At 30.1% G+C, this 12,783-nt stretch overlaps 2 protein-coding genes across 2 annotated transcripts; both read left to right on the plus strand.

Moving 5' to 3' along the window:
- The first annotated feature begins 237 nt into the window (after positions 1-237).
- LOC125836360 (probable purine permease 10) lies at positions 238-2,490 on the plus strand. Its single transcript, XM_049515536.1, has 2 exons — positions 238-274; positions 1,291-2,490. The coding sequence occupies exons 1-2, from the start codon at positions 238-240 to the stop codon at positions 2,379-2,381; spliced, it is 1,128 nt and encodes a 375-aa protein (XP_049371493.1). The 3' UTR covers positions 2,382-2,490.
- Positions 2,491-9,226: 6,736 nt separating this feature from the next.
- LOC125836417 (probable purine permease 10) lies at positions 9,227-11,410 on the plus strand. Its single transcript, XM_049515587.1, has 2 exons — positions 9,227-9,300; positions 10,320-11,410. Exons 1-2 carry the CDS (start codon positions 9,249-9,251, stop codon positions 11,408-11,410), a joined length of 1,143 nt encoding a protein of 380 aa, XP_049371544.1. The 5' UTR covers positions 9,227-9,248.
- The last annotated feature ends 1,373 nt before the right edge of the window (positions 11,411-12,783 follow it).

Raw genomic sequence — 12,783 nt, forward strand, 5'->3', positions numbered from 1 at the left:
ATTTTCAAAATTATGTTAAAAAAAAGTACTACAAATCACAATAGCTAAAAATTTAAAATATTTTTAAAATCATGTAAAAATTTCAATAACTTCTCAAATTCCATAATATGACATAAATTTAAATAAAGAAATAATATATATTGGGCCCGTGCTGGCACGGGGTCCCATTTCTAGTATATATAATATAGATCAATAAGAGAAGAAAGCAGTTATCCAAATTTTAAGGCGCGTGTTAGCATGGAAGGAGCAAATGAAAAGCTGCTGCATCTCACTTGTTAGTTCTCTTCTTCCTCATCTCAATTTATTGTCATCACTGTACAGAGGCGGAGTCGGAGCTGTGTTTCGTTGAAAATTATACTATGCAGATACGAAAAAAATAATTTATGAGAATTTTTGTGTGTTTTTCGAATCTCCTTGCTTAAATTCCTGGTTTTGCCACTTTCAGTGTTAAATTAGGCATGGTATTACCGCCTCTATAAATTTATAAAGCAAAATGGAACTTTCACTGAGTTTGGTTACTGTGGTCATGAATATACCAGTTTTCTTCTTCTTCTTCTAATTCCTCGCCACTTTCAAACTTTAATTCAAGGAGAATTCCTATCGTGGAGTAACTGAAAAGTCTACGTTGTATATTGCAATTCTTCCGTAAAACCTGTTTCTGTGTAATAACTAGCAAATCACATAGAAGAGATGTAAACCGTACTAGGCAAAGCGTATGCAACAAACTGACAGATCTAGAGTTATCAGGAATTGACAGGGGAATCGATCCCTGAGCTCCTTTCTGAAATTACACCTGATGAACCCCTCGGCTCTTGCTGGCTCTCCTTGCTCTAAATCTAATCAGATTTCTGAAGTATTACTGGATAAGAACTTCTGAATAGATTTTCTTATCTTTATGAATAGTCCAGATATTTTAAATATGCTCTTCATTCTATGTCTTACCCAGAATTAATTTACTAGTACTTTTTTTTAAGAAAATTAATTTAATACTCATAAGTTAGCTAAACGGTACCAGAAGTTAAATTATTCTTGAAGCTACCAAATGCTGATGTTATATATTTTCAACTTTAGAGTATATAGGTTTATTCTTTTCGTTTATTTAAAATGATTTAGTTTTTTTTTATGGATGGATGAGAAAATAATAATACCTGGAGATTTTAAAATGGATCAATTTAGTTAGTCAATCAACTGAGCTATTACGATTCCGATACAATTGATTATTAACAAGAATTTGAAGTCAGTTTTGATTGAGATCTCTCTGTTTATAAGTACCCCTGTTTCATTTGACAGTTGAAGAAGCAGAAAGGACAGAGTCATCTGAAAATGCAGATAACAGCAGTGTTCAATCAAGTAAATTTATACTTTGGCTTCAGATATTTATCTTCACATTCTTTATTCTTGGTGGCCAAGCAGTTGGCACTCTGTTGGGTAGAGTATACTATGAACAAGGTGGCAAAAGCAGATGGATTGCTACATTAGCACAAACTGCTGGATTCTCAATTCTCCTGCCTTTCATTTGCTATCCTTCAACCAAAAATCACAATGAACAAGACCTAATCATTCACCAGCCTTCTATATTTGTTCGCGCTTCGGTTTACATCTTCCTTGGTTTATTTCAAGTAGCAAACTCTATGTCATTTACAGTTGGAGTACAATACCTTCCGGCCTCAACTTATTCTCTAATTTCCGGTACTCAATTGGCGTTCAACGCGATCACCTCCTTCCTCCTCAACGGACAAAAAATCACAGCAATTATACTCAACTCCATCGTGCTTCTCTCCTTTTCATCCTCTGCTGTTATTTTCCAGAATGAGACAGATGATAGCGGAGAAATATCTCAGAAATCTCTGCTAATCGGATTTACAGTTACTACATTCGGGTCCTTAGGTTACGCTTTACAGTTCTCATTAACAGAACTCGCTTTCCAAAAGGTATTCAAAAGTAGCACGTTAAAAGAAGTCCTGCAAATGTCCTTTTTCATCGGGTTTTTCACGACGATTGCTTCGTTAACTGGGCTTTTCGCGAGCGGTAATTGGAGGGATTTGGAGAAGGAAATGGGAGAATACAGAACAGGTAAATCGTCATATGTTATAAACTTGGTTTGTTCTGCTATTGCTTGGCAATTATACGCTCTTGGATCATTTGGATTGGTTTTTAAGGCATCTTCTTTGTTCTCTAATGTGATCATCAACTTTGGAGGTTCAATTGTGCCAATTTTTGCAATGGTGTTCTTGAAAGATAGAATTACTGGGTTGAAGGTATTGTCATTGTTATTGGGATTATGGGGATATACATCATATATCTATCAACATTATCTGGATGATTTAGAGGCAAAAACAAGGGTAATTATTGCCTCAGATAATCAGGATGATGATTTTTAGTAAGCATTTCACTTAAGAAACTTTGTAATTCAGATGGATAAGTTCAATATGTAACGTTATAGCTTATTATTCAATCGTGTTAATATATTGGATTTGCCTTCTGGCTATGTATTTGGGTATCTTTTGTTCTTCCATATAAAGATTGGACCAATATTATCTTAACTCAAATATGAGCTCTAAGATAAACTTAAAATAAACACTCTAACTGGATTCAAATCCAAGTCTTGGTGTGGATACTCTAACTTGTACCAGCAACACACTGACAATTCTTTATTTTTCAATGGATGCGCGCTATTAATTATATTTTAATTTTTATCAAATTTTCAAAATATATATACATATATACACATGATTTTTTTTTTGAAGTTAACAGATGGTCCGCCTCTGTTAGTAGTCCTCATCCTCACTGTCCCAGCTAAAAAAGAAGAAGTCTAGAAGTGGGGGCTAAGGGACGACTTTTTATACGTTACATGTCATTTGTCAAGATGGCACAACAAATCAAGGTTGGTAATTATATAAATTCGTTATTTTGAGTTAATATAAAATTAATTGAATTATATAAATTTATTCGCAAATTATACAAATGAGACAGCTTAAATTGTAGCTACAACCCATCAATATGCAAACTATAGTTATGGAGCATAATAAGCTTATTATAGTGGCTATTTGCGAAAGTTTCCCTAATTTTAAATCAATATTTGAGTGTGCATTTAATTCATGATAATCATTCTAAATTTAAATTTCATATTTTCTAAAAAAATATAATTTTAAATTTTAAATAATTTATTTAACCTTTTTTTCATAAAAATTGATATGAAGAGATTGTTTGTACCATGTAAAAATATTTCATCAAAAATAACTAATTACTACTTGATGATTTTAGTAAAATTATACATCTTTGGAAGTTTATAATTGTAAACATTTATTTATAAAAGGAACATGCATACATGTGATTTATCAATGCGTCGATTTAGGATATTTTAATATCTTATTTATGAATTATAATTGTTCATTTGATAAGACGTATAATTTTTTTAGATAATTTGAACAATTTTCGCAACTTGAAGATTTTTATATTAAAAAAAAACCATAAAAGATCCCAATTACATATTCAAATTAAATTTCATCTATGTCCAAATTGACTTTAGAATCTTTTTTAACCAAAAAACAAAAAAGAAACTTTAGGATCTTTTCAAAGATTCAATTATTTCGTTGGGACCCCACGTTGTGTTGTCCTTTTCTCTGTTCATATATTTGTTAAATTAATTAATTTTAGGAAAAATCACGTAAATTGGCAAATAATACTAGTAGTATATTATTTAATATAACTATAGGTTTATATAATTATGAATTACGGTAATTTTTCTTTTTGGAGGGGGGTGGTAGGGTGCTGGGGTAGGGGTGAGGGTGGGGTAAAAAAAAATTGAAGTTAAAAATATTTTTTAAAAACAAGTTTTAAATTATTTTATTTTTTTGGAGGGTGGGCTGGTTTGAGGGTAGGGACAAACTAAATTGATTTGTTCAACAAAAAAAATTGTAATTTGAAGTTGGAAGAGAGTTTTGGAAAATGTTTTCCCTAAGTTTTGAAGGGAAGCATTTTCCTTCAATTTGAGGAAAATGAGTTGATTTGAAAGACATTATCCAAAACAATTAACCCAACCAAACATGAGAAAATTGGAAAACATTTTTCGAAAAATATTTTACTTCATACCAAACACACCCTTAGAGTAGATATATATTCTTCGTTTAAAAAACTAACGCATATATATATCTACTTTTATTATCTCACAAATTATGTATATGAGATATCGGCTAATAAGTAACGTATATTTATCCTTTTTGTTAACAGATAAATTACAAGAAATCATGAAATTGAAATCTTTACTTGAGTTTAAATTTCATTTGACTCTTGCTAGCTCCGTCCCTTGCTCTAAATCTATCCCAATTTCTGAAGTATTATTGGATAAGAACTTCTGAATTAATTTCCTTATCTTTATGGATAGTCCAAATATTCAATTTATTCATTTAAATATGCTCGTCATTCCGTGTCTTACCCGGAATTAATTTACTAGTATTTTTTTTTGCACTCTCTATCGAATAGAAAAATGAATTTAATACTCATAAGTTAGGTAAACAGTCCCAAAATTTTGATTATTATTGAAGCCACCAACTGCAGAACTGCTTATGTTATATATATATTCAACTTTAGAGTATATAGTTTTATCCTTTTCGTTTATTTAAAATGATTAAAATTAAAATAGTCAATCAACTGAGTTACTAGAATCCCGACACAATAGCTTATCAACAAGAATTTGAAGTCAATTTTGATTGAGATCTCTCTGATTTTATGTTTTCAATCAAGTAAATTTATACTATGGCTTCACATTTTTTTATTTTTGGTGGCCAAGCAGTTGGCACTCTGTTAGGTAGAGACTGAGGGACGACTTTTTATTTTATACGTTACATGTCATTTGTCAAGACTCAAGATGACATGCCCTTATCATTTATAAAACAACTCACGCACAACCAATCAACACAACAAATCAATGTTTACATTTGGTCACGCCAAGTCATAATTTTAAATCAATTATTGAGCGTGCATTTTTCATGACAATCATATTAAATTTAAATTTCATATTTCCTAAAAAAAAGTATAATCCAGAATATTAAATAGTGATTTTTTTAATTAAAAAAAATACTATAAAACTTGACCTAAAATTTATATATTATAAAAAGAATTTGTTTTGATTTTTTTTTCAAAAAAGATTTATGATCGATATGAGGAGATTGTTTGTACCATGTGAAAATATTCTATCAAAAAATAACTAGTTACTAATATTATTGATTGTGAATGTTAGTAAAATTATACATATTTGGAAGTTTAATTGTAAACATTTATTTATAAAAGGAACATGCATACATGCGATTTATCAATGTGTCGTTTTAGGATATTTTAATTTCTTATTTATGAATTATAATTTGCTCATTTGATAAGACTGTATAATTTTTATAACCGAAAGAATTTTATATTGAAATAAATCATAAAAGATCCAAATTACATATTCAAATTAAATTTTAAATCATGATTCACCAATGTCCAATTTTGAACCGAAAAACAAAAAAGAAACTTTAGGATCTTTTCAAAGATTCAATTATTTCATCCTATGGGATCCCGCACGTTGTGTTGTCCTTTTCTCTGTTCATATATTTGTTGAACTAATTAATTTTAGGAAAAATTGCGTGAATTGGCAAATATTATTAGTATATTATTTAATATAGCTATAATTTTATATAATTAAGAATTGTGGCTATAATTTAATGGAATTTGTTATAACGAATCTCAGGTGTTTATATAAATTTTATTTGTATATATTAATTTGTATATATTTTTATATTTGTATACATGTTAATAATTTTGTTATTATACTATGTATATCTATACGTATTTGTATCTATATAAATATATTTCTTTCGATATATTATCACCCACAATACTTTATACGAACCAATTGTATAATTTTAACACTCATATACAATAACTTATTTGTCTATGTTAATAGTTTATATACAATACAAATAATTGTATATAATATGTTACTTGTATAAACCAAAATCCTATAATTTATTTAAAAAAATTGCAAAATATCAGGCAGGTTAATTATCTCACTTGTTTTTTTACTCGTGACTCGTGAGGACCCTCTCTAAGTATATAAAAAATAAAAAAAAAACAATTCCTCCTTCATTAAGATCCGACCCAAATTCATTTGATGACTGAGGGATTTTTTTATTTTTTTTTCATTTGAGTCGGATTTGAAGGTGTAAAAATAATGAATGAGGTATTTTTTTAAAGTCAAGATGAAATTTTTCATAAAATTAGTACAATTGAAGTTGGAAATTTAAATTAAAACTTTAAATTGAAGTTGAAATTTGTTCAAATATTATAAACAAACACATATTTTTAAAATAAAATTCACTTTAGGTATTCTTTTAAGTTTGTGTAAGGCAGAGAATATTTAAGGACCTAATGGAGAACATGTAGTAGAACCTGTTTGTCCAATTTTTTATAAATTAATTATTTTGAGAAATAATTTTATCAAAAAGTTTTTTTAATGTAAAGTACTTTTGAAAAAAAAAACAATTTATTTGACCAATTATTCGAAAAGTGTTTTTTTTAATATTTGACAAATATATCGTACTTGATCAGTTTTAAGAAAAAAGTATTTTGAATGTCAATTTACAAAAAAGACAATATTAATATTCATATACAGTTAGTATTATTTAAACAAGGAAATAATTTTATATATTTTTGTGTTAAATACTTTAATTATGTTAAAATGGTATTTATATTTGAGAGCTATTGTATTTTCTCCCTCCAATTTATTTGATATTTATTTAATGAATTTATTTGTCCTTTCCTCAACATTCATATGAGTGGCTTGCCTCATTTTGTAGTTGTTGAATGTCATTTTTTTTGGTACCCCACATGCTTTACTGTTGCCCAACTTGTTTCTGTCTTTCATTAAATCTATTCTTACTACATGCTTTCTAAACCAATAAAAATAAAAAGAAACTCCATCCTAGCATATGAATATTCCCTCCATTTTGGGAATAAAATGAAAACTTATTAGGTAAAATGTGAAATTAACCGCGGATATCAAAGTCATAGTAGATAGATATTTTTACACTCTTATAACTTATCGAAATTTTATTAGTTTAGGAGCTGATTACTTAGATATATGTTAGTTTGTAATGTTACGATTTTTATAAATTTTTGTTGTGTTCAGATACATTTAGATAAATGTATCTCGGGATATATGAGGGCAAAATTATGTACAATTTACGTTAAAAATAACTTTTGATCATATTAGGAAAAAAAATGTCTTCTTTTTCATATGATTGATAAAATTCAAAGAATGGGGAGGGTTTCGTGCTTCTGTTCACATCAAATATCGTTCTTTTCCCTTTTGTCCCTATTTTGGTGTTGATCCTAGGTTCGCTAGCTTCTTTTCCGATCTCATTTGATCAATTATCTTTCTGATTTGGTCTCCAAGAGCCAGCAAAGGAATGAGGTAGGGCACGGGAAAGATAAAAAGAAGGGACCGTCGTTGGTGCATAATAGAGCCTTCCTTTACGTCATCCATCACCCTTTCCTATCCACTCTTCTCAAATCTCAACTCGTAATTTGAAGAAGAAAGACAATGAAATCCTTTCTATCCAAGTGGATTAATCACATGTATTTGGGATACATAAACAAATCTCGCTCGCCTCCCTCTCATCTCGCTTGCCTTTTTTTTTTTTATGTACCTGATACCCCAAATACATACATATACATATATCTAATGATTCACATGTATTTGAAATAAATATACGAATCTCGCTTGTCTTCTTCCTATTCTCATTCGCCTCTCCCTATTTCAGTATATCTAGTTGCTAAAAACATGTATCTAAGTGTATCTGACTTAAAATTTGGTATGAAACTATTAATTAGTGATATAGAATGTAATTATTTCAGATTATAAGAAGAATTAGTAAATATGGTAGGATTGTGTAATTAGGTAGTTTTTCCAACTCTTACTGGGGATTAGTGGTGGCAAAGTCAAATCCGACAGTTTAATTCACCCAACCCATTTAAGTGACCCACTCATTTATTAGCTCACCTCATTTCAACCTATTAAAAATTGAGTTGATAAACTTGATATGTAACCCAAATTGATTTATGAGAAATCTAATCAAAGTTTTTTTTATTTGATATGCTGTATATAACCATAGTAAAGAAAAAATAATTTTATTAGATACAAAAATATTTTAAGAAGCACAAACAATACAATTAAAACTTAGTAAAAAAGATAGACTGGGTTGGATCTTGATCCGTTTCATAACTCATTACCTGACCCGGTTTGACATAAGCAAATTTGGACTGAATTGTTGTGTTGCCTTATTTGTTATCTTGGCCCATTATACCCTGTCTAAATTTGACTCAATCCGTCCAATTGTCATCTTTATTAAGAATGGTCACGGTTAGGGGTGTTCACATGTCAGTTTGGATCGGTTATTGATCAAAATCAAAATCAAATCAACTTAATCGATTTTACAATCATCAAAACCAAACCAAACCAAATATAATATACATTTATCGGTTTGGTGGTTATCAGTTTCGGTTTGGTTTGGTTCGGTTATTCGGTTATTAACCATACACAAAAATAAAAGAAACAATTCTTTCAAAATGTGAAAAAAGTGACAACAATCCGACAAAAAATAGTTAGAATGACTTAAATTACCGAACTTTTGATCACTGAATTTACTATCAATAAAGCTTTAAAATTCACTATATTTTCCTAGAAGGAAGAGACAATAACATTTTCAGTTCCACAAAGAATTGTCATAGACACTCATATATATGAAATCAATAAGAAAAATGTTTTCACCTTGGGCATTCTTGCTTTCAATAAGTAAAGTTTAAAGAAATTTTAATGGAAATATATATAAGATCTTTAAAATTGTTTATAAAAACAATATATTAAGTATGTATATTAATAAAATATATGTATATAATTCATCGGTTCGGTTTAATTATTTTCTTTGGATTTTTCGAATAAAACCATAACCAAACCAAATACTACCGGTTTTCAAAAATCTAAAATCAAACCAAATCAAACCCAAATAAAATTGGTTTTATTTTATCGGTTTGGTTTGATTTTTCTATTTGAATCGGTTCTTATCCAAACCGTGAACATCCCTAGTCACGGTGACGATACACCCAGTGGTGCAAATAAAAGCAATAGAATAATTTAGTGGAGCAAAATATTGATGGACTTATAAATTATACATTGTGCTTCTGTAAGTTACCAAAACGGTTATCCAAATTTTATGGCGCGTGTTAGCATGGAAGGAGCACATGAAAAGCTGCTGCATCTCACTTGTTAGTTTTCTCCTCTTCTTCTTCTTCTTCTTCCTCATCTCAATTTATTGTCCTCTGTGTTCAGAGGCGGATTCAGAGGTGTGTTTCGCTGAAAAATTATATTATGTAGATAGGGAAACAATAAAATATTTGCATATATATACTATAAGTTATCGAATCTCCTTGGTATTAGAAATTATGTGATTTTTGAATCTCCTTGCTTGAATTCCTGGTTTTGCCACTTTCAGTGTTAAACGGAACTTTCACTGATTTTGGTTACTATATAAGGTTCATGTGAATATACCATTTTTCTACTTCTTCTAACTCATCGCCATTTTTATAACTTTAATTCAAAGAAAATTCCCATCGTGGAGTAGCTGAAAAGTCTATGTTGTAATTCTTCGGTAAAATCCGTTTTTGTGTAATAACTAGGAAATCACATAGAAGATGTAAACCGTACTAAGCAAAACCTATGCAACAAACTGACAGATCTAGAGTTACCAGGAATTGACAGGGGGAATCGATCTCTGAGCTCCCTTATGAAATACCCCTTGATGAACCCTTCGACTCTTGCTAGCTCCGTCCCTGCTCTAAACCTATCCCAATTTCTGAAGTATTATTGGATAAGAACTTGTGAATAAATTTCCTTATCTTTATGAATAGTCTAAATATGCTATTGATTCCGTGTCTTGCCCAGAATTAACTTATTATGTTTTGCACTCTCTATCGAACAGAACATTGTTTTCTATTATTAAAAAATGAATTTAGAACTCATAAGTTAGGTAAACAGTACCAAAAGTTTGATTATTGTTGGTTCCACCAAATACTGACGTAATATATTCGACCTTAGAGTACATAGTTTTATTCTTTTAGTTTATTTTAAAGGATTTAGTTTATGGATAGAAGAGAAAATAATATTGCCTGGCATTCGAACTCTCAACAAGGTGAAAATTTAGTTAATCAACTGAGTCATTAAAATTGCGTGGCATAATTATGATTTTGATCTCTCTGTTTTTATGTTACCCTGTTTCATTTGACAGTTGAAGAAGCAGAGGGAACAGAGCCATCTGAAAATGCAGATAACAGCAGTGTTCAATCAAGTAAATTTATACTATGGCTTCAAATATTTATCTTCACATTATTTACTATTGGTGGTCAAGCAGCTGGCACTCTGTTGGGCAGAGTATACTATGAACAAGGTGGCCAAACCAGATGGATTGCTACATTGGCACAAACTGCTGGATTCTCAATTCTCCTGCCTTTCATTTGCTATCCTTCAACCAAAAATCACAATGAAGATGAACTAACCATTCACCAGCCTTCTATATTTGTTCGCGCTTTGGTTTACATCTTCCTTGGTTTATTTCAAGTAGTAAACTCTATGTCATTTACAGTTGGAGTACAGTACCTTCCTGCCTCTACTTATTCTCTAATTGCCGGTTCTCAATTGGCGTTCAACGCGATCACCTCCTTCCTCCTCAACGGACAAAAAATCACTGCAATTATACTCAACTCCATCGTGCTTCTCTCCTTATCATCCTCTGCTGTTATTTTCCAGAATGAGACAGGTGATAGCGGAGAAATATCTCAGAAATCTCTGCTAATCGGATTTGCAGCTACTACTTTCGGGTCTCTAGGTTACGCTTTACAGTTCACATTTACAGAACTCGCGTTTCAAAAGGTATTCAAAAGTAGCACGTTTAAAGAAGTCATGAAAATGTCGTTTTTCATAGGTTTTTTCGTGACGATTGCTTCGTTAACTGGGCTTTTCGCGAGCGGTAATTGGAGGAATTTGGAGAAGGAAATGGGAGAATTCAGAACAGGGAAATCGTCATATGTTATAAACTTAGTTTGTTCTGCTATTGCTTGGCAATTATACGCTCTTGGATCATTTGGATTGGTTTTTAAGGCATCTTCTTTATTCTCTAATGTGGTCATCAATTTGGGAACTTCAATTGTGCCAGTTTTTGCAATGGTGTTCTTGAAAGATAGAATGACTGGATTGAAGGTGTTTTCATTGTTATTGGGATTATGGGGATACACATCATATATATATCAACATTATCTTGATGATTTAGAGGCAAAAACAAGTGAAATTAAGGCCTCAGATGATCAGGTTGATGATTTTTAGTATGCTTTTCATTCAAGAAACTTAAATATCTGAACAATTAGCTTTGTAATTATGATTGATAAGTTCAATATGTAAAGTTATAGCTTATTGTTTAATCATGTAAATTTCAAGATTTCCGTGTAAATTGAACTGCTATTCATATATCTATGTATTTGGGTATCTTTTGTTCTTCGATATAAACGGTGTGTCTGGTTTCCAATTTTTTCATATTTCGTGGTCAAATAAGTTTGGTTTCATATTGATTATGTGCTCTCACCGTTTGCCATGATAGGATCGAAATAATCAAGTGTCATGTGGAAGCTAACAAAGCAAACCACAAAAGATAGTAAGTAAGAAGACAAACGAGAAATTACCAAAAGACAAAGATTTAACGTGGTTCAATCAATCAACCAACATCACAAGAGGAGATGAGCAATCTACTATGTGTAAATAAGAATACAAAACGTGGAAAAATCTCACTCAATTTACTTGAAATACAAAGATGTTAGGTGTCATTTGTCAAGATGGCATGCCCTTATTGTTTATAAAACAACTCACGCACAACCAACCAACACAACAAACTTTCACCCCATTAACAAAAAATGGCACCAACTTCTAACCAATCAAACTTGCGTTTGGTCACGTCAAGTCATAATTTTAAATCAATGTTTGAGTGTGCATTTAATTCTATTTATATTATAAAACTTGAACCTATAAATTTTATATTTTATAAAGAATTTGTGTTAATTTTTTTCAAAAAAGATCGATATGAAGAAATTATTTGTACCATGTGAAAATATTCTATCAAAAAATAACTAGTTACTACTCTTGTTGATTAGTGGATCTTAGTAAAATAATATATATTTGGAAGTTTATAATTATAAATATTTATTTATTGAAGTAACATGCATACATACGATTTATCAATGCGTCGTTTTAAAATATTCTAATATCTTATTGTATGAATTATAATTTGCTCATTTGATAGGATTATATAATTTTCTTTAAAGAAACTGAATAATTTTTACAACCTGAAGAATTTAATATAAAAAAAAAAAACATAAAAGATCCAAGTTGCGTATTCAAATTAAATTTCAAATCATGATTCAATCCAAATTGACCTTAGAATCTTTTTTTAACCCAAAAAAAGAAATTCAATTATTTCGTTGTCCAAAATGACCTTAGAATCTCGTTTGAACCAAACAAACAAAAAAGAAACTTTTTGGATCTTTTCAAAGATTCAATTATTTCGTCCTTTGGGACCCCCCCCCCCCCCCCCCCCTCTTGTTGTACTGTCCTTTTCTCTGTTTGATATTTGTTGAACTAATTAATTTTAGGAAAAATTAGGTGAATTGACAAATATTATTAGTATAATATTTAATATAGTTATAGTT

The sequence above is a fragment of the Solanum verrucosum genome, unplaced genomic scaffold, assembly GCF_900185275.1.
Source record: "Solanum verrucosum unplaced genomic scaffold, falcon-dt-bn FXZP01000278.1, whole genome shotgun sequence".
Taxonomy (NCBI): Eukaryota; Viridiplantae; Streptophyta; class Magnoliopsida; order Solanales; family Solanaceae; genus Solanum; species Solanum verrucosum.